The sequence below is a fragment of the Stomoxys calcitrans genome, chromosome 4 (genome assembly GCF_963082655.1).
Source record: "Stomoxys calcitrans chromosome 4, idStoCalc2.1, whole genome shotgun sequence".
NCBI lineage: Eukaryota > Metazoa > Arthropoda > Insecta > Diptera > Muscidae > Stomoxys > Stomoxys calcitrans.
The window spans coordinates 165,998,401-166,022,648 of record NC_081555.1 but is presented as its reverse complement, the minus strand read 5'-3'; the positions used below and the strand labels follow the sequence as shown (position 1 = coordinate 166,022,648).

The 24,248-nt window shown below is 37.2% G+C and overlaps 1 protein-coding gene across 5 annotated transcripts in view; it reads right to left on the bottom strand.

The window, feature by feature from the left end:
- Positions 1–278: 278 nt before the first annotated feature.
- LOC106091138 (SET domain-containing protein SmydA-8) overlaps positions 279–24,248 on the bottom strand; it is a 75,623-nt gene continuing 51,653 nt past the window's right edge. For 4 of the 5 annotated variants that reach the window (XM_059367613.1, XM_059367614.1, XM_013257567.2 and 1 more), the window contains exon 2: positions 279–916. In XM_059367613.1, coding sequence (XP_059223596.1) covers positions 479–916 — 438 coding nt within the window. In that variant the 3' untranslated portion in view covers positions 279–478. Of the gene's footprint in view, positions 917–17,490; positions 18,840–24,248 lie in introns of those variants that run through there. The other variant, XM_013257563.2, reaches the window with a different exon arrangement.

Below are 24,248 nucleotides of genomic sequence, written 5' to 3'. Positions count from 1 at the left end.
TCATTTTCATGTACACAGGTTGATGTAAAATAAAGCAACAACAAAATGAAATAATTCTCAGAAGATGAGGAGCAACACACACCTGCTTGTATATCATATCATACTTACAAACATCTGCGTCTGCAGACTTTTGATCTTAGTAGAAATTCTCCCCTTCCTCATTCCACCCATAGGAAAAAGAAAACTATGACAGCTGTCTGAGAATGTCAATTAGATTGCCTGCCATGCATGTGCCACGTCTCAAGTTATACTAATTTGTCTTTCAAAAAACTAATGCATTTGTTTTAATTTTCATTTTTTTATTTGTTTTTATTAATTTTTACTATATTTGTTAAATTTATATTTCAATTTCAATCACAACAATTTATAATCACTTAGATTCCTAGCTAACAAAAAAAAAGTATAAAGAAACCACAAATTGTATTAAAAATATCTAACTATGCCACACATTGTGTGAGAGTTCCTCATTCTCCACGAATCAGAGAATCTCTTCCGTTATCAATTTCTTTAAGGTACAGTCGCCAGCTCCCAGTTTTTCTAATAAGGCCACAATTTCCTCCTTGTAACGCTCTTTGCACTTCAAATGATCTTCGTTGAATTCCTCCGTTGTAGGTCGGGACATTCTCCAGATGACATTTAATTTAGCTTCGACCAACACATAGTTGGAGGACGGACAAAATCTTGGACACATGTCATTGATAAAGGTTATCATCTCGGCCACACTGCCCTTATTGATGCGATTGTTGATGGTGTTCAGGGCAAAATCTTGATAACGAGCCATTTTTGAGTGTGGAAACACCGACTCACATGTTGTACAGCGCCAGTCGGGCTGTAGAGTCTTGGTTTGGACTGGTATCACAATGCTCTTACAGCCTTGGGCGCGACAAAAGAGAGCCGAGAGATAGGTACCATTTTCCTGAAATGAAAGAATATTAAAAAAAATTAATTAAAATTATTAAAAATTAAAAGCAAAAACAAATAAAAAGTCATTAAGATCGGCTGGGCCAAACTTTGGATGCCCAACACCTCGGGTAAATATGTGAACAACCTTTCTTCATAATACGGTGAAAATGCATTATTTGGGCACCCATATTAGCTATATTGAAATATGGTCCGATTTGAAGCAAATTGGCCACGAACATTGAGTGGTCTAATAAATACAAGCCACAGCTCAATTTTGGATCAATAATGGCCTTTTTGGCAGCTATATCCAAATAAAGACCGATCTTAACCATAAAGGACACGGATGTAGTAAAGCCTGACATAAGTCGCTGTGTCAAATTTCGTAGAAATCGGATAATAAATGCGCCTTTTATGGGTCAAAGACTTTAAATCCAGAGACCAATCTGAGCCATCTTCAAGAAGGATATCGAGAGGCCTAACACAACTCACTGTCCTCAATTTCAGCGAAATCGGACGCAAAATGCGCCTTTTATGTGCCCAAGACCTTAAATCGAGAGATCGGATTATATGGCAGCTATATCCAAATCTGGACCGATCCGGACTAAGTTAAAAAAATATGGCGAAGGCCTTACACAACTCACTGTCCCAAATTTCAGCGAAATCGGACAATAAATGCGCCTTTTATGGGTCCAAGAATTCAAATCGAGAAATCGGTCTATATGGAAGCTATATCCAAATCTGGACCGATCTGGGCCAAATTGAGGAAGGATTTCGAGTGGCCTGTTTGTTTGTTTTTTTATTTGTTTGTTTGTGTGTGTGTTTGTACATAGCAATAGGCTATATAACTTTTTGATATCGGGAGGGGGCGGACCCTCCCCCTTACCCCTAAAGTACTAGCCAAAAATAAAAGTGGACTGATTGGGACAATATGGGACTTAAATGAAAGGTATTCAAGAGTAGAGCACGAAATTCATAATAAAAGTTGGGTCCAAGTACCTAGGGGGCCGCCCCAGCCCCAAAACCCCTTTAAATAGGTTTATTTGACGATCATTACAATATGGGACTCAAATGAAAGGTATTCGGGAGTAGATTACGACTATGGTTGAGAAGTAGAAATAGGCTTTATAATTTATTGATAACAGAAGGGGGCGGACCCTTCACCGTTATCCCAAAAACACCACCCATAATCACAAGTGGACCGATAAGGACAATATGGGTATCAAATGAAAAGTATGCGGGAGATAACGAATCTGGCATACAAATTCATGCCGAAGTATAGGGAGTCCCCCCACCCCCACAAAAACGCCTAAAATGGGCACATTAGCCAATCACGGTTATATGGGACTCGGTTAGATTGTTCCGTATAGACTGAAAAATGGCAGAACTGATTTTCTCCAAATGTTCGCATATTGTATAGGTTGATCTGTTACGAAACATAGGCTATATAATCTTTCGATATTGGAAGGGGGACGGACCCTCCCCTTATGCCAAAAACACAACCCAAAATCAAAAGTGAACCGAGCGGAACAATATTGATATCAAATGAAAGGTATTGGAGAGTGGAATACGAATAGGGTTTTAAAATTTGAGTCTAAGTACCCATCGGACTTCCCCAACCCCAAAACTCCCCAATCAGGCATATTGAACGTTCATTTCAATATGGAACTCAAATGAAAGGTATTCGGGAGTAGATTTCGAATCTGGCATACAAAATCAGATCAAAGTATAGGGGGGTTACGCCACACCTCAAAAACGCCATTAGACCCATTATGACTCTATGATACATGGCTGAACTGATTTTCTTAAAATTTTCATAGATTGTGTACGTTTGTCTGGAAGGAAACATAGGCTTTATAATTTTTAGATATCGGGTGGAGGCGGACCCTCCCCCTTACCCCAAAAATGTCAACCATATCCGAAAGTGGTCCGATGGGCACAGTAAGGTTATCAAATGAAAGGTATTGGAGACTAAAAAACGAATATGGTATTAAAATTTGGGTCCAAGTACCCAGCGGGCCCCCCTTCAACCCCAAAACTCCTCTTAACAGATATATTCGAAGTTCATGTCAATATGGGACTCAAATGAAAAGTATTAGACAGTAGATTAAAAATATGGCATAAAACATTAGGTTCAAGCAATCGGAGGTCGTCCACCTCCAAATACCCCCAAATGGGCATATTAGCAGACCATGGCAATGTGGGACTCAAATGATGGATATTTGGGAGTAGATTACGTATATGACATTATTGCGTTCAAGACAAGGTGGCACTTTTCCTCCCAAAGATACGTCAAATGGGTTTTTTCACCCATTTTGACAATATGGGACTCAAAAGAATGGTGTTTTAGAGTAGAAAACGAATTTGATATCCAAAATTTGGAGCCAAGTGTTTTGGGGTACGCCCTAAAGCGCCCCCTAAACTAAATTTCATTTCCTTTGGCAGAAAAGAACGTAGTAGTTTCTACTTTCTGTTCTGGTTTAGAAGGGATAGTCGTGCAGAATGTGTGAAGAAATTTATCCTGTCTTTCTTTGGTTTGCCGAGGTACTACCTCCGCAGCGTTTTTCCCAAGGCTGAAATAACAATGATGAAAGAAGCTGTGGTCACCCAACACTTTCCAGTCATATATCCTTTCGCTGTTATTCTACGATATAAAGGTAACATCCAGTACCTCCCGCCTGTTCCTGGCAATAATATATAATATACGGGATATGCAGTTCACCCCTTTCATTGACATCCGAATTTACTTATAACTGGTGATGTGTATTATTACTTTCCACAAAGAGGCTTTCTTCCCTACAAAAGCGGTTTTAATCATGAACTTAAGAATCGCGTGCCATATATTGGGAAGCCAGCCAGTAATGAGACTTATTTATTTCAAGGCTGGCTACTACTGAATCTTTAGTGGCTAGTGACGCACAGTGTGATAAAATTGAAAAAATATGCCATTTGAGAACGGATAGAGATAACTCTTTGAAATTTTAAATTCTTTGCCCATGTGGAATGTTCAAGGGTAAAATTTGATGTTTTCGCATCTATTAGCCAATATTACTCTTTAATTTATTTGAAACGATCCTAAGTTTTAACATCTTAATCCCTAGCAGTCGATAGCTCTTCTTTGGATTGGTCAAAAACATGGTCTCTTGAAAGGACTTCTCAAGTTCCAGTCCCTAAAATTTATATTTAAATAGGAAAATTCAAATGATATTGAAAACACACTGCGGCCAACAAGATGACAAAAAAACCCCAGACGCACTTATTTTTATACACGGATTGAAGAAGCCATAATATGTGAGTATATAAGAGATGGTCGACTTAGTTGTGTAACATTATAGCCAATTATGTGGGAATGAAAATTGCCAGGAATATTCATACAATTATTCTTTCAATCTTTCTTTCAGACATTCAGCTAGAAACTAAGAAGTTGTAGATAGATAATAACTACAAAATAATGTGATAATGGCTTAACTATAACAAGTGCAACAACCATAAGCCATAATTTCTAGCAAAAGTGTGACAAATTCAAAAAAATTTGGATTGGTTCCATCAAAAGAGTTTAAAAAAGATCAAAGATGACGCAGAATTTCCGCAATATACATATAGCCTTCCTTAATTTCACAAAGTTATATCCAATTTCTTTAATTTTCTTTTTCTCTATCCTTATTATTCTAACCAAATACTAATTAAATAAACAAAGGTATCCCTTACAAATTAAGCCAAATAAAAAAGAAAAAGTTTGATCTTCACAGCCATATGCAATATTTCAAACAAATAATGAAAATTGAATTTCAATTTGTGTAAACCGACCTGCCTTAATATTTATATACACATATGGATCTGACATACAGATATGTACATTTACGTCATACGGGGTGTGTGCGTGTGTTAGCAAGCCATAGCATGAAAAAGAAAATTGTCCAAGCAGACGAATACCGGAACAACGACACAGACCCCGAACGCAACGTAACACCAAAAATTTTCCGAAATTATTTCAAAACATTTAATCAAGCATGAAACGGGTAAAACAGACATTGGCAAACACAGCATATGCGATGCCACATCAGTGCAAAAGATATTTGAATTATTTGCTGCCCACTTTAGATAAAACAAGAAATGGCAAGAATTAAATACATATTTAATTTGAAAAAAAAAATTTTAAATTTTTGAACATATGCAAACTTCGAAAGTGATATTAGGAAAACTTTCAGCAAGGCCATTCTCATATTGGAAGTTGGTTTTATATGGGCTTTATATAAACAAATAGTAATAAAACATATGCTCTTAATGCCGACAAGGGAAAACAATTTCTTTCTCTAAGTGTCCCACTTTGCCTACTACAGTTAATTTTCAATATGTTTCAGTGTTCTCATAGCGTTGCATGACAACTAGTCGTTATCTTGAATGGCAATCATAACAACTGTGTTTAACTAACAGTACATGGTAGCGTATACGTTATGCATACAATTTTAATGTAAACCATCAATCATACGTCACATGGGTCTTTTTACTCTGTTATTAGATGGTAATGTCATGAATACTGTGCAGGTGTCTACAAAACATAAATTTTTACTTATCACATGTTATTCAAAAGTGTAATGGATGGCATTGCTCAAGTTCTTTGGACGGTCTTAGGCTAGATTTAAGACCTATGTAAGCCATATTTAGCATTGATATTAAAGGTCATAACAGAAGATACAAATGCAAAATTTCATACAAATCAACTCGTGAAATTGGTTTATATCAGTAATGGGCACACTAACGTAGTTGAACATAATGAATTGTGTTTGCATAAGGGGCAGTAAATCCCGACCAATCAACCAAGAGTATAATAACAACAATGCTATGTAAAATAACAACAATGCATCGACCGAACGAAGGCACACGAGTAGCTTTCTCGCGGGCACAGGAATTTATGTACGGTTGTGTGTTGTCACCCAACTATAGTTTATATGAAGGCTACATCAGGCTTTAGACCCATTTGGCCTTATTTTGAAAAACGAAGTTCCCAGAAAAAGGTGAAACTATGCAAGCGAACCAAACAAGTAAAAACGTGCTAAGATCGGCCGTGTCAAATCTAAGGTACCCACCACCATGGATTCCTCGAAAAATGCCCTCTAGAGGCTCAAAAAGTCCAATCGGGAGATCGGTTTATATGGGACATATCATGGAGCGATATGTCCTATTTACAATCCAAAATTATCTTCATTAATAAGAAGTGTTTGTGGAAAACTTCAAGCTCTTAGGTTTACTGCTTTGAAAGTTAGCGAGCTTTCGACAGATGGATAGATGGGCGGAAGGACATAGTTAGATGTTTATGAAATCTTGGATCTATATTTTGATGTGTTACAAACGAAATGACGGACTATGTATACTCACATCTCATTAAGAATAAAAAAAATAATAAGACATCCGCTTGCTGAGATGGGAGGCGCCCTACGTCCAAAACACTCACCAAACGGCATATATTGGGTTGCCCAAAAAGTAATTGAGGATTTTTTAAAAGAAAGTAAATGCATTTTTAATAAAACTTAGAATGAACATTAATCAAATTTATAATTGCCATTTTGTTCGATAACCTTTTGCCATCTTCCTGGCAAATTTAGTTTTCACGCTCATAGAACACACGCTCATTCTGGCCTTTATCTGCAAAAAACTGAACCAAGTGCGATTTTATAGCCTCATCATTGCCGAAAGTTTTACCATTTAAGGAGTTCTGCAAAGATTGAAATAAATGGTAGTCTGATGGTGCAAGGTCAGGGCTATATGGTGGATGCATCAAAAGTTCCCAGCCAAGCTCACTCAGTTTTTGGCGAGTGACCAAAGATGTGTGCGGTCTAGCGTTGTCCTGGTGGAATATGACACCTTTACGATTGACCAATTCTGGTCGCTTCTCCTTGATGGCTGTATTCAATTTGTCCAATTGTTGACAGTAAACATCCGAATTAATTGTTTGGTTCCTTGGAAGCAGCTCAAAATATATCACACCCTTCCAATCCCACCAAACAGACAGCATAACCTTCTTTTGGTGGATATCAGCCTTTGAAGTGGTTTGAGCTGGTTCACCATACTTGGACCATGATCGTTTTCGACTAACGTTGTTGTAAACAATCCATTTTTTATCTCCAGTTATGATTCGTTTTAAAAACGGATCGAATTCATTGCGTTTAAGGTGCATATCACAAGCGTTGATTCGGTTTGTTAAATGAATTTCTTTCAATACATGTGGTACCCAAATATCAAGCTTTTTCACCAGTCCAAGACATTTTATGTGATAATGAACGGTTGATTTTGATATATTTAACTTCTCTCCTATCTCACGATCAGTTACATGACGATCCAATTCGATTAATGCTTAAAATTTGTAAAATTTGTTAACGCCGACTATATGAAAAATCAGCAATTACTTTTTAGGCAACCCAATAGATGTAAATGTTTTGCCCAATGTCCCTTAGGCACATTAGACACTACTACTAAATTTCCCATCAACATTCCATTAAGGAACAGGAGATATTTCTCTCATATCAATGAGTGCAGTGCGATTAAAGTTCAAGCTCAATGATAAGGGGCCTCCTTTTTTATGCCAAGTCCAAACGGACTGCCACATAGCGACACCACTTAATAGAGGAGTTTGAACATGGCACAATACATCACAAATGTTGCCAGCATTAGTAAGGGGATAATCACCGCTGAAAAATTTTCTGATGTTCACGACGGGGCATTCGGCGTCAAAGGCGGACATGCCAACCTCTGCGCCACGGTGGCTCCAACATACATTAGCCACCGAGCTGTAATTTGGGCGCTACTTCCTACCGGCTACATACATATCTCGGGATCTTAATATCATTGTCTTGATGTGAATGAATCAAAAGTCTGTAACCATAGCAGCCAAAGCATTATCCTATGTCACTCAAATACAGGAACCATTCTTTGTGAGAACTTTACGATCATCTACACTCACGTCCTGGTATTGTAGTGCCGCAATTGAGCCATGAGTGTATCACATCTCTGTACACTTAACAGCCAGCGCTTTGACTAGTGCCTATGAAACACAGAAATCATTGAAGCATTTCTTGTGCGACCCTTGCGCCCGTCTACCTATATACGTTGCTGTGTCATAATGCCTTCGTCATGCCGTAAGTAAGTCACGTCTCCGTATCTGTAACCGACAGTATGTTGCCTAGCATGCCAAAGACACCTGAGCTATAATGCTATCGCCTCCGCATTATATTCGTCCTCTCAATAATACATATGGGTCCCTAGTCCGTTCATCATGTCTCAAGTAAGTCACGGCACGGGCCAGCGTATTGCCCAATGTTCTTAACACCAGTGTCCGATGATGAAAGGCTTTCCATATCGTCCGATGCCGACTAAAGCCATTCCCACAACTTTCCAAAGATGTAAAGCAATTGTATAGACAAAATACCCGTCACTACAACAGAAACAAATTCGTTGAAAAGTGAAATCCAGTGAGACAAGAAGCAACTTGAATTGTGTCGTAATCATTTCGTAGACACATTTTCGCAATAACTTCTACCAAATTTGAAGCCTCCACACTATAATTGCTGGGACCTTACCAAGGGTACACCGCCTCGCACTATGTTTGGTGTATGATAATCTTTGGCTTTTCTATTCCGGGCTGAAGGCCTGGATGCATTTTGACCCGCGTGTTATAGACAGGCACAAACATACCAGCCGACTAACACAACTGACTGTTAACTCTCTCGAATATCAATTCAAACACATCCAACTAACAATAAATATGTGTAATTCCAGGTATTACAATCGCAATGGCGGAACTTCCAGTTCTATAGATATGGGAATCCTAATTTATATAATTAACCACAATCTTTGTTTCCGCCTTGTTATTGTGTCAAAGCAAATATTGGTTTTCACTTTAAATGAGATTTTTTCATTCATTAATGTTTTTATACCCTCCACCATAGGATGGGGAGTATTCTAATTTCGTCATTTTGTTTGTAACTACTCGAAATATTAGTCTGAGACGCCATAAAGTATATATTGGGTTGCCCAAAAAGTAATTGTCGGTAATATAGTAGTAATATAGTCGGCGATGACAAATTTTTTCAACGGCTTGTGACTCTATAATTTCATTCTTTCCTCTGTCAGTTATCAGCTTATCACGACATTTTATGTCGATCTAGCCATGTCCGTCCGTCCGTCTGTCTTACGAAAGCACGCTAACTTCCGAAGGAGTAAAGTTAGCCGCTTGAAATTTTGCACAAATACTTCTTATTAGTCTAGGTGGTTGGTATTGTAAATGGGCCATATCGGTCCATGTTTTGATATAACTGCCATATAAACCGATCTTGGGTCTTGATTTCTTGAGCCTCTAGAGGGCGCAATTCTTATCCGAATGGAAGGATGTGTTTTGTTATGATATCCAATAACTGTGCTAAGTATGGTTCAAATCGGTTCATAACCGATAAATGGGCCAAATCGGTCCATGTTTTGATATAGCTGTCATATAAACCGATCTGGGAACTTGACTTCTTTAGCTTCTAGAGGGCGCAATTCCCATCCGATTTGGCTGAAATTTTGCATGACGTATTTTATTATGACTTTCAGCAACTGTGTCAAATAAAGTTTAAATCGGTCCATAACCTGATATAGCTGCCATATAAACCGATCTAGGGTCTTGACTTTTTGCGCCTCTAGAGGGCCCAATTCTTATCCGATTGGAATGAAATTTTGCAAGAGGTATTTTGTTATAGTATGCAATAACTGTGCCAAGTATGGTTTAAATCGGTTCGTAAACTGATATAGCTGTCATATAAACCGATCTGGGAACTTGATTTCTTGAGCTTCTAGAGGGCGCAATTCCCATCCGATTTGGCTGAAATTTTGCATGACGTATTTTATTATGATATCCAACAACTGTGCCAAATAAGGTTGGAATCGTTTCATAACCTGATATAGCTGCCATATAAACCGATCTGGGAACTTGACTTCTTGAGCCTCTAGAGGTCGAAATTATTATCCGATTTGCCTGAAATTACGACGGATCCTCTCATGACCATCAACATACGTGTTTATTATGGTCTGAATCGGTCTATAGCCCGATACAGCTCCCATATAAATCGATCTCTCTATTTTACTTCTTGGGCCCCCAAATGGCGCAATTCTTATTCGAATTGGCTGACATTTTACACAGGTCTCCAACATATAATTTAATTGTGGTCCGAACTGAACCATATCTTGATATCGCTCTAATAGCAGAGCAAATCTTTTCTTTTATCCTTGTTTTGCCTAAGAAGTGATGCCGGGAAAAGAACTCCACTATGGTGGAGGGTATATAAGATTCGGCCCGGCCGAACTTAGCACGCTTTTACTTGTTAATTTTCATATATGCAAAATCAATAACTAAATCGCTGTTGTTTATATGATTTCTCATTATTAATTATCATTTGGTTATAATAAATTGATTTTAATCCAATTAAAGTCATAATTCTTGTTCCTATTCATGGTCAATAAGTAAATCAAATAAACGAAATAAGCTGCTAGCCAATTATTTATTTATGTTTCGCAATACATTATCCATATGTTTGATGAAATATTCAAAACAAAAACAAACAAACAATCTCTGAAACAACATCATTGTAGTGCATGAAAAACAAATAAATAAAACAAATAAATACATATAATAATTTTTAAAACAATTTTATTTATCGTAGCAAAGCACAGTGGACACAGAACACCTAAATCGGAAGAATAAAAAAACTGGATAAAATCCTGGTCGGATAAAGGAAGACTGAATACACTGTGTCGGATCGGACAATAGAATCGTCATTTACGGGATATAGATACTATGTCGGCAGATCGGTCTTTATTGCACCTACAACTAAATATCGTCCGATCTAAACCATATTTGATTCGGTTTTCGGGAGGCTTAAATAGCTCACTATATTAAAATAAACAAGTAAAAGCGAGCTAAGTTCGGCCGGGCCGAATCTTATATACCCTCCACCATGGATCGTATTGTCGAGTTCTATGCGCGTTATCTCTTTTTAGGCAAATAAGGAATATTGAATAAAAATTGCGCCTTGTTGGGGCTCAGAAAGCAAAATCGGGAGATCGTTTTAGAGGATCGGTCTATATGACAGCTATATCCAAATCTGCACCATAATGCAGAAGTATGTCGAGGGGCTTAACCTAACTCACTGTCCCAAATTTCGGCTATTTCGAACAATAAATGCGCCTTTTATAGGTCCAAAACCTTAAATCGAGGGATCGGTCTATATGGCAGCTATATCCAAATCTGTACCCATCTGAGATAAATTGACGAAGAATGTCGAAGGGCCTGACACAACTCACTGTTCCAAATTTCAGCAAAATCGGATAATAAATGTGGCTTTTATGGGCCTAAGACCCTAAATCGGAGGATCGGTCTATATGGCAGCTATATCCAAATCTGAACCGATCTGTGCCATAATGCAGAAGTATGTCGACGGGCTTAACCTAACTCACTGTCCCAAATTTCGGCTATTTCGAACAATAAATGCGCCTTTTATAGGCCCAAAACCTTAAATCGAGGGATCGGTCTGTATGGCAGCTAAATCCAAATCTGATCCGATCAAGGTCAAATTGGAGAAATATGTCGAACGGCCTAAGACAACTAACTTTCCCAAATTTCAACAAAACCTGATAAAAAATGTAGCTTTTATGGGCCTAAGACCCTAACTCGGAGGATCAGTCTATATGGCAGCTATATCCAAATCTGTACCGATCTGAGTCAAATTGACGAAGAATGTCGAAGGGCCTGACACAACTCACTATCTCAAATATCAGCGAAATGGGATAATAAATGTGGCTTTTATTGGCTTAAGACCCTAAATTGGCGGATCGGTCTACATAGGGGCTATATCAAGATATAGTCCGATATAACCCATCTTCGAACTTAACCTGCTTATGGTCAAAAAAAGAATGTGTGCAAAGTTTCAGTTCAATATATCTATTTTTGAAGACTGTAGCGTGATTTCTACAGACAAACGGACACTTCTAGATCGTCTTAGATTTTTACGCTGTTTAAAAATATATACACTTTATAGGGTCGGAAGTGGATATTTCGATGTGTTGCAAACGGAATGACAAAATGAATATACCCCCATCCTTCGGTGGTGGGTATAATAACCATTAACACTTATAACATTTCTCAAAAGTGAGCAAATTGGCCGTTTTAATAGAACACCATATTTTTTTTTTTTTTCAAAAATCTCTCTCTCATTGTAGACTTCACACACGTCGATTTCTTTCAGAAATCCATATTTGTTTTAAAGCTTTCCATATATCTTCCTTCTGCAACATTGCTGATAAAATAGGTAAACGTTGCTTCAAATGTTGACATTGTAACCACAAACCTCTTTTTAAATATTGATAACATATCGTACTCCTAACAAATATTTGTTACTGCAAAATGTATGCCCTGGCATCCTAAAGCAATTGGCAAAATCGTAAAACGTGTTTTATACAATTCACATTTCTTCTTGTTTCATTTTTGTTTTAATGGCCCAATAAAGACATATCACATCATTATACCCTTGTGCATACATACAAGGGTCAATGTTAAATGCCAGTATGACCACCCCTAGAACAAACATATCGTTGCAGCTGGCACATAGAAGCCCCACAAGTAACTCAGGTTTCTTATAAAACCTTGTGGCTAATTAAATTATCACCATTTACAGTGTGATGTATGGCATTTTATTCAGCAAACCTCTGTCTATGGGGACTGGAAAGGAAGTTATGTACAGGGTGGCTGATGAATATTGCTACAATGATGAATATTGCTACATTTTTTTTTCGGTGTATGGAATACATTTTTCTTTTATTCATGTTAAATTAAATTATTAAATTAATTATTAAATTATTATTAATTAAATTAATTAATTAATTAATTAAATTAATTATTAAATTATTATTATTAAATAGAAAAAAAGTTATTACATTTTTTTTTGGTAGCGGCTTTCATCAGCCACCCTGTATGTACAACGTTGCCAAACAAACAAAACAAAACGGTAGAATAATAAAAAAAAGTAATATAGAATAAAATGGAAACAAATAAAAACCCAAAATACGCGTTAAACAAAAAAGTATAACAAATTTAGGAAAAGGTTATGTTTAAATGGGTAGCCGTACGGTTTAATTTGAAAATGCTTTTGGTTTATTCGAATGTAAAAGATATTGTATTGAATATATGTTGCCAATGAAAAAAGGAAACGGAGATAGATTAGTATATAACCAGTTAGGAAAGGCTAACGTCGAGCTGAGTCGTCTACGAAATACCCTACACCACCGAATTTCCGTACTACTTTTAATGCATCGAATCTACTTCGAAATCTAGTCAGTCTTTAATTTTACATACCTATAGAAATAACGAATTGAAGCTTGTAAGATTTTCTTACGATAGCATCTAAATTGTGGCTACTACAGCCTTACAGGCAATATTGGATGAAAGATATACATGAGAGCTATATCCAAATCTGAACTGATAAAGTTTTGTACACATACTGGGACGTCAAATAAAACTCCTAGTGCAAAATTGTGTATAGATCGGACCAAATTGTGATTTCTGCAGCCTCAAAAAGCTGTATCGGATGAGAGATATATATGGGAGCTATATCTAAATCTGGACTGCACACATACTTTGACGTCGAAAAAAAACACCTCAAGCAAAGTTTTGTAAAGATCGGACGAAAATTGTGGCTGTTCCAGCCTTAAAAGCCTACATTGGATGAGATATATATGTGAGAGCCAGGAACGTAGCTAGAATTTAATTTTTGGGGGAGCCCACCCCAAATTTTTTCAAAATCGAAAATTGCCAAAATTCTTGTTGCTGTGAAATTGGTAAAGATACTTCCATTTTTTTTAATTTTGGTAGCTATTGGTTACAGCAACTGACACATCGATGTCCCAAAAATCAAACGAAAAAATTTTTCAATACTCTTAGGAGTGAGATTTCTGGAACCCTTTTTAATGTCTTGTTGCATTTAATGGTTTCTATAAAAAATAAATTTATGGCAATAATCCTACTTCTTTTGACAGCAGGTTCTCTTTTATGTCAAAATCATTAAATCCAGCTTTCTTTGCTAAATGGTCATGAAATATTAAGAAAATGTTATTGTTGGAAATAAAAAGATTTCATATCAAAATTTCTTAAAATTCAAAATATTTGAGGAAATTAATACGTCAATATAAATTCTGATGACTATTCTTGGTTGAAAATGAAATCGCGATAAAGGAAACCAGTCAAATGCTTCTAGCAGCAACACACTTTTTGCTGACTTTTTAAATGTTTTTTGCTATACTATTCTTCGAATAGAAAGCAATAAACAATTGTCTAAGCCCGGACAATATCCTGCATTGGAATCTCAAAGTCAATATAAATTCTCTAAATAATGAACATGCTAGCATATGCCTGGTCGCTTCGCTGCCTCCGATGGTACACCCAATATCAAGGTGTAACTGTATCACAATTTTAATAGATTTAGCCTTATGAAAGTTTTAGTGCCTAAATGTGCGAAATAGAAAAAAACCTCTTGTCGGCCGATAAACACTGTCAAGGTGTAACTGTATCGCAATTTTGAGATCTTTAGGTCAATTCTTAAATAAAGGACCATTTTGTACGTTTTTGTACCTAAATGTACAAATTTCAAAACAAACTTCCGTTACATACTGCCAAGATTTACCTGTAGATGTAGCTCAGTCTGTAAATAAAATGCCACTTTGTACATTTTAGTAACAAAACGAAGGAATATCAAAAAAAATCTTCTAGTCACTCGGTACATAGTGCCTAGATGTAAATGTATTCCAAATTTCAGAGCTGTAGCTTAATCCGTAAAGAAAGTACCATATTACACATTTTAGTACCAAAATTTGAGAGTATCAACAAAATATTTTAGTCGTTCGGTACATACTGCGAAGATGTGTCTGTATCCCAAATTTCAGATCTGTAGCTCAATCTATAAAGAAAGTACTAAATAGTACCAATTACAGCACCAAAGTACTTTTTATTTCACTCCTGGTAGGACTTCGACATTTCCTATTTGATACAACTTATCGTATATTTGTCAAGACATTGATCATTTTTAGCAAAATTCTTAATTTTACCCCTCTCCGTTCACTGTAAATAAGGTAAATAAGCTATTTCGTACTTTTTGGTACCAAAATGTATGCTTTGTTAAAAAATCACTTAGTTCTTCTACATATATTTCTTAGTAGAATCTACATGTTAAATTTCAGAGCTCTAGTTCAATCAGTAATGAAAGTATGAATTGGTACCAAATGCGGTATTAAAAGTACGTTTCTTCCGTTTCCATTAGTATTTTTCATATTTTTTTCTATCTACCCCCTTTATTTCGCAACAACAATCATTTGAGCCAAATTTCGAAGTTCTAGCTCTACGCGTTTGCACTATGCAAAGTTCAAATATTTCGTACCCTTTTTAGTACTTTTTTGTTTCTCAATGTCCAAAAAATCTTTTGGCATCCCCATTTAGGTTGCCATAGTATACCGAAAATTCCAAAATCCAAATCTGTAGTTCAATTAACAAACAAGGTACCAAAAAGTGCCAAAGTCACATTTCCGGTACTATTTTGGGAAATTTTTGTCACAAAATCTTATTTTTTCGAGACACTCTTTAATTTGAACCCAAAATTATAGTTCTAGCCCCATCCGTTCGTGCTAGATAAAAAGTCACCATTTCGTACTTTTTAGTACCTAAATGTCCGAATATCACTAAACCCTGTTTTATGGCGCGCCTACAACCCAAAACCCACATTCGTGCCAAATTTCATGGCTCTAGCTCTAGCCGTTTGGTCTGGGCGTTGATCAGTCAGTCAACCAATCTCGCGTTTGCTTTATATATAGAGATAAATTTCATCAAAATCGGACAACGGAATCGAGGTTCAGGCATAATAGGTTAAAATTTTGTCTCTAAAAATATTTATGAAAATTTGTCAATAGAAAAAATTTAAGAAAATGTTTAATATTGATGTAGGTCTTTGGGGATTACAAATGGGTCATATCGGTTCAGATTTACATATACCTCCCATATAAACCGATCTCCCGATTTAACATCTTGAGCCCCTGGAAGACGCAATTTTTGACTGAGTTGTCTGAAATTGTGCATGTTGTGTTCCATTAAGACCTCCAACAACTTTGCCACGTATAAACCGATCTCCCGATTTGATATCTTGAGCACAACGTGTTTTGCAGCGACTTCCAACAACTTTGCTAAATTACATTCAAATCGGTCAATAACCTGATATAGCTGCCATATAAACCGATCTTGGGTCTTGAATTCTTGAGCCTCTAGAAGGCGCAATTCATATCCGATTGGAATGAAATTTTGCGCAACGTGTTTTGCTGTGACTTCCAACAACTGTGCTAAATTAGGTTCAAATCGGTCAATAACCTGATATAGCTGCCATATAAACAGATCTTGGGTCTTGACTTCTTGAGCATATAGAGGGCGCAATTCTTATCCGATTGAAATGGAATTTTGCACGAAGTGTTTTGCTGTGACTTCCTACAACTGTGCTAAATTAGATTCAAATCGGTCAATAACCTGATATAGCTGCCATATAAACCGATCTTGGGTCTTGACTTCTTGAGTCTCTAGAGGGCGCATTTCTCATTCGATTGGAATGAAATTTTACGCGACGTGTTTTGTTATGATATCCAATAACTGTGCCACGTATGGTTTAAATCGGTCCATAACCTGATATAGCTGCCATATAAACCGATCTTGGGTCTTGCCTTCTGGGGCCTCTAGAGGGCGCAATCGTTATCCGATTTGCCTGAAATTTTGTACGACGTATCCTCTTATGACCATCAACATATGCGTTTATTATGGTCTGAATCGGTCTATAGCCTGATACAGCTCTCATATAAATCGATCTCTTTATTTTACTTCTTGTTTTGCCTAAGAAGAGATGCCTGGAAAAGAACTCGACAAATGATATCCATGGTGGATGATATATAAGATTCGGCCCGGCCGACTTAGCACGCTTTGACTTGTTTAAATTTGGTTTTAATTTGTCCATGCATTAATATTGCTTCTATATAAACCTGAGTTTTATGTCTCATTTTCGTTTTATTCATGTAGGTGATAGGAAATAAACGATACTATTAATGCTATCAATACTTATTAGTAAAAATATCGAAAAATATCGATAATTCGATAGTTTGCCAGCTCTATCCTATGGTGTAAGGTGTAAAAATGAACAATATTTTGTCTTCGAAAGTAAAATTGGAAAACTTTTTAGACTTTAAAAGCATTATGCAGTTCGTTCCTTTATTGGAGTCACATTAATAGTTGCCAAATCACCGCGAATCACCACAGAGATAAATGCCCGAACCAATTGTTCCCTTTAGCTTCAAGGTTATCCGCACTAATCACCCTAGAATATCACGACACTAAGGAATAAATCTCAGAGCTTGAAATTGTTGATCTACTCAAATTCTCTCATGTTATACAAAATACATTGAAATCGCAAAATAAATTTGTCTTGTGGCAACTTCAGTCATTGCGAAGGCCATCAACATCACATATTCTCACTCACACCAACTCACCGTATTATCACTGCATCGCACACAATCACACATGAAGTTCTTGGTCATTTTGAGAAAAATGCAACGGGTCAAATTGCTCCACAGTATCTTTGTGTATGTGGTGGTCACCTCACCGCCCTGGGGTATAAAACGTGCAGCACGCACCAAAGCCAGGCGGCCATTGTCAAAGTAATGGCTGGCATTGGGAGTGCATTCATGGTTCATGACCGCGGTCAAGGGAAACAAGCCGCGCAACAATATCTCATGATCTCCCATACGACAGGGTGCCTCGAAGGCATTCGTATTGAGCACACCCACCACACGAAACAATCTGTCCATGAATGGTTTATCGGTTGTGGGAAAGTTGCGGAAACATTGAGCGGCTTTAATAATTTCGCCTCGATAGCCTTTGTCATCGTTGGCCTGCATTGCCTCGACCAATGCTATTTGATCCGGATGCAGGAAGAAGACGCGCACTGCGGTCAATATGCGCAACGACATTGTATTGACGGGACAACAATCATCGGCATCCTTGTTGCCATTGCTGGCATGGCTGTTGTTGCTGCTATTATTGTTGCCGGCATTAATTTGCAAATCTTTGGGCTTCCATTGCTGGAAGAGTTGACACTCGCTGCGATGTTGTTCGGAGTTGCTACATTTATCACATACAGGCAGAGTGCAATTGTTTTTGCATAAAAAATCCTTGACCGCCAATAATTTATGGCAACAGACGCAAGTGTTCAAAATGGAGCCTTTGCGTGCCGTGGGTCCCAGGACAAGGGGACGCTCGCGAAATATGATTTCACCTTGTTGGATATCGCGTGTGGCGAATACGCCACGTCCGGCCATTGGTGATGGGCCTATTGTCCAGTTGGGCTCAGGGTCACGTAAATCCGATAAATGCAGGTCAACGAGGCGAGCCAGTTCAGCTGGTGTCGCCATTATTATTATTTTTTTTTGTTATTTTTCCCCCACTTCAAAAAATTGAACAGCCGAACGGAAATGAAACACAACAACAACTATGGCAACAAAACAAAAAAAAATATCGACAGCAATTTGTTTCAAAATTTCACATACAACACACACTCACACACACACACACATTAACACTCTATCTCTCGTTTTATGGGTAGTAGTTAGGGATATGTGATTGCTACATATGGCTGGTTGCTGTTGTTTGCATGTAATCGTATGGCCGACAGGAGGTAGCCCCACATATGTCACTTTACATGTGTGTGTTGGAGTATTTGTGTGTTTTGTGATTATTTATCTGTTTTTTATGAAAAATTATTTGTTCTTTTTTAGTAGCATCTGTCCGCCTTTTGTTTTGCTCTTTAAGACCGTACCGCACGACGCGAGTTGCAACAGATAACTAAGCGGCATAAATATTTGTTCGACAATTGGCCTCTGGTTTCATCCGCAGTAGCTGTAGCAATTTGTTGTCGTTCGCCACAGCCGATGGTCATTGTATTGCGGAAGGTGTGGGAATGGGTATGAGATTGCCCATGCTTGAGTAATGCTGGCAAATGGAACAGCTCAGGAACGGTTTTTGGGCATTCCCACTTTATTAGCGCTATATCTCGTAGATGGGAGCACATGTAACAAATAGACATGTACCCCATGAACATGCGGACCCATGCACAATATGGGCATCTAATAAAAGGCATTCTTGAACTAGTCACCCTACACCAAAAAACACATTTAAGGACATATAAGCCGAAACATTTGGTACTTAAGTGAAAGGTTTTTGAGAATATTATATACAAGTTTTATGCCAAATGACTGAGCAAACGAACAAATAGCCCGATCGGGACGTTATGGTAATCAAATGAAAAGTTTTCCATAGAAAGTTACGAAAGTGATATAATAATTTGGGAATTAATCTCACAAAATAGACTCATCGCCCTTATCGGTTTATATATGTCGACTTAGACAATATGAACTCTAATTAAGGGCTTTTGGGGTATATTGCACTCACCATCCAAAAAACCCCCAACCTCACATGTAGGCGGATTTGGGCAAACTGGCATTTAAATGTAGGCTCATTTGAAGTGGAGTACAAGTCTGATGTTAATATTCGGGTTCAAATATTTATGAGGTCGACCCAATCCCTTAAAGCCCACTAAACGATCATGTGGGTCGATAGGGAGCATTTTTGGAGTGTAGCTAAGCATAATGGTTCCGGTATAATTATACCCACCACCATAGAAGGAAACCCAACAAAGTATATACATACATGTTTGTCTAGACATTCTTAGACGATTTGGCATATCCGTCCGTCTGTCTGTCGAAAGCACGCTAACTTTCGAAGGAGTAAAGCTAAGTGCTTGAAATTTTGCACAACTACTTCTTATTAGTGCAGGTCAGTTGGGATTGTAAATGGGCCAAATCGGTTCATGTTTAGATATAGCGGCCATACAAACCGATTTCGGACTTGACTTCTTGAGTTGCTAGAGGGCGCAATTACTATCCGATTTGGCTCAAATTTTGCAAGAAATGTTTTTTTCTAGATTGTAAAAACTGCGCCAAGTATGGCTCAAATCGGTTCATAACCTGATATAGCTCCCATATAATCCGATCTCGGATCTTAACTACGTAATCCTCCAGAGGGCGCAATTGTTATCCGATTGGGCTGAAATTTTGCGCTAAGTGTTTCATTTTGACATCCAACAACTCTGTCACGTATGGTTCAAATCGGCTCGTAAGCCGCTAGAGGGCGCAATTATCAACCGATTTGGCTGAAATTTTGCACCAAGTGTTTCATTTTGACTTCCAACAACTCTGTCACGTATGGTCGAAATCGATTCATAATCTGATATAGCTCCCATATAAACCAAATTCGGATCTTGACTTCTTGAACTGCTAGAGGGCGCAAATATTATCCGATTTGTCTGAAAATTTGCAAGAAGTGCTTCATTTTGATTTCCAACTACTCTGTCATGTATGGTTCAAACCGGCAGAAATTTAGCACGATGTGTTTTGTTCTAGCTTCTAACCACTGCTTCAAGTATGGTTTAAATCGGTCCATAACCTGATATAGCTCCCATACAATCCGATTTCGCATTTTGATTTCGTGAGCCTCTAGAGGGCGCAATTATTATCCGATTTGGCTGAAATATTGCACCAAGTGTTTCATTTTGACTTGATATAGCTCCCATATAAACCAAAATCGGATCTTGACTTCTTGAACTGCTAGAGGGCGCAATTATTTTGACCTTCAACGACTCTGCCACATATGGTTCAAATCGGTTCATAACCTGATATAGCTCCCATATAAACCAAATTCAAATCTTAAATTCATGAGCCGCTAGTGAGCGCAATTATTATCTGATTTGACTGAAATTTTGCACGTCGTGTTTTGTTTTAGCTTCAAATCGGTGGGAAACCTGGTATAGCTTTCTTATAATCCGATTTCGGATCTTCGTAAGCTCCCAGAGAGCGCAATTATTATCTGATTTGTCTAAAATTTTGCATGAAGTATTTTAGTATGACCATTTAGGCCAAGTATGGCGTAAATAGGTTCACAACCTGATACACCTCCGATTATACTTCTTGAGACTCTAGAGGCAACAATTCGTATTCCATTCGGCTTAAATGTTGCGCAACAACTTCTTGTATGACCTTTAATGTACGTGTCAAATACGGTTTATAACCCGATATGATTCCCATATAAACAGCTACTATTAGTCGCAATTCTTATCCGCCAGCCACACCACGAATGGACCCAATCGTTTCATAGCTTGGTATAGCCCCAAATGCGATCCATGGTGGAGGGTATATAGGATTCGTCCCGTACGAACTTAGCACGCTTTTATTTGATTTTGTATCTTTTATCGTCTTAACGGGCGCTGAAGGCCCCGTAATACAGAAATAAGCATGCCCGTCTATGACGCTGAACGCCTGGTTTCCAATCCTGACGAGAACATCAGAAACAAATTTTCAATGGTGGCTATAGTCTCTTAATGCTGACGACATTTGTGAAGTGCTATTGTATGTAATGTAAATGTTTCTCCCCAAAGAGGCGTCGCTCTGCGGCACGACGCACAATGAGAAAAATTCGAAAAAAAACTAAAAAAATAGATGCCGTGTGAGAACGGGTAGAGATATCTCTTTGAAATTTAAAACTGTTGGAGCTAAGTTTCAAGGGCCTAGGTAGTTCGGGCGCCTCTCGGTAGGCCTCTAAATTTGGTCACCTCAGTATTTTAAAAAATTGTTCCGGCTGTAAAATCTTCATTTGTGATCCGATTTTTTGCTGGATAGTGCTCAAAAATCCCCACAAAAAGGTCAGCTTGAGGTGTACAATATTTCCACTGAGCTTAAACATGAATCGGAGAGCACTCATTGATGTATGAGAAGTTTATCCCTGTTACTTAATGAAATGTCCATGGGCAAATTTGTATTTTTGATCATCCTGACAAATAGGTACTTCGAAGTGATTTCTTGAACCCTTAGCATCATCAATAATTGGGAAATTTGCTATGTAAAATCCCTTTATGCCTTTCAAAACCCACAACAAATATCGTTTATATACATAGGTCATGTCTCAGTTCCCAATACCAACAACTGCCTAATCATCTGCTCATAGCACTTCACTCACCTATGGCTGTATGTCACAGCGTTCTCCCTCAGAGAGATGGACACACACCAAGCAAGCAAGCAAGCAAAAAAAAAAATACATGAATACTTAAACACACATCGCCACACTCTTGAATGTCGAAAATATGCTTAAGCTCAAAAGTGCAGAAAATTACGCGTAAAACAGCCAAAAAGAAAAATGGAAAACAGACGAAAAACCATTAGCCCAACAAAAAATGCCGTCGCACAGTGGGCCAAATGGCAAAAAAATTGGAAATAAGTCTACAACTTTTTATCTGTTGATTTTAGCCATACAAAATGTTCTAGACATTTGTAGAGGAGGACATAGGCTTTCAGAAAAGTGCTGTTGTTGGTCCATATCTTTAATACAGGGTGAGCTACAGGGTGTCAAAGTTGACCACTTTTGACTTCTCCAAGCTTCTGGGGGCCATAACTTTTGATCTACTCAACCGATTTACATGATTTAGGACTCTAGAGAAAGAGCTTGACAAGATCTAAAAAACTTATGCATAAAGTACCATGCCATCGTGTACTGTTAAGGAGTTATGAATTGTTTAATTTTAAAATATGAAAATTTGGCCTTGGTTTTTTTCAGTGTTTTTTAAATAACTCCGTCAATTTTAAAGCTATAAACTTCATACTTCACACAAATTATGCCAGCATATGTGTGCATAAAATACAAAAGGAATCACGTGAATATCTTTGGCGGTTTAAAAACGGCATCGTTTTCAATATGAAAAATATTTTTTTTGTCAAAAAATTGCAAAATTTTTCAAAAAAGATACTCCCATTTCCTTTAAGTTTTCGCAAACTTTGGCCATCAAAGCATTATCATTTCTTTCCATTTTCACAAAGTCGAGGTATTAAGAAAAGTTTTAAGTGCTAATTTGGCTAATTTCGATATCAAACAACACCGTTATCTTAAGACCAAAATGGCCAATTTTTTTACTAAACTTCAAAAGTTTCTCACTGGAAAAAAAGTTCCACGGGGATTTTTTCGCTTTTTTTGAACTTAAATGAAAGCTTAAAATGTTCCCAACATTTTAAGGTATGTCTCGCCATATCCTAGCCATAAATGAGATCGTAGCGATCAAAATACTGAAAAAAGTCAATTTTCAAGTAGTGCTATATTCATTGCTAAAAAACAAGTATTACGTCACATTTTATTGCAAAGATGTTAAATAAACTTTTATTTGGTAACACTTCTTCTACAAAACACAAAAAGAATCATGGAAATATCTCTATTCTATTCCATTTTATGGAACCGGCAATAAAAAAGTCAATTTTTCAAAAAAGTCGAATTTCCCAAATTTTGTTTTTGTTGTCCTAATTGCACATGACACACTATAGCCATATTTACGCAACATACCTTATCGTAAAGGAAATTTTCATACCTTTCCAACGATGTATAAAACATTTCTCAACTCGGATTCTATCTACTCTAAAATTCATTTACACTTCATTAAACTCTATATAAAAATGTCTATTTGTGAAATGGAACCTTATATGGGGCCTACACTAAAACATTGATAGATTTGCCCAGGGTTTACAATACAAATGTGTTAGAATAAAAAAAGGTCTCCTGCCAAAGTTTAAAAAAATTGGAATAAAAATATGTGTTTTAGAGCGAAAACACTTCGCATCGGCGTGCGTTTATATGTATATTAGCTACTCCCAAAATAAAAAAGCATTTTAGTTTTGTATTATTTGATTTTATTCTCTACCAAATAATCTAAGGTATCAAAATTTAAAAGCTCTTTAATTTGAATGGCATCGGGATCGTCCTTATCTATATCGTCACATATTTTTGGTAGCCATTTAGTTCTGATGCTGTATAGTACCGGATCAGACGATAACAATAAATATTGAAGTAAATCATAATTTTGGTTAAATTTGGTGCTCTTTCGGGTATTGAAAAGCCGGAACTGTTTAACATCTCTATTACGGGATTCCTGAGCTTCTTCTGTAAGTTCTCCTAACGGAAGTATGTTGTATTCCACAATTTCCTTGCCATGATGTAAGACTTTATGTACTGTCGGTGTTAAAGCTTTCCACGAATATAAATCAGATAAAATGTTTTTTGTGTCATTACTATAAGCTTCAAATTTGGTTGAATTTATCATCTTTTTGCTATTGATTACAGCCAAAATCACTTTGAATCGTCTTAGCAAGTGTTCATCAAG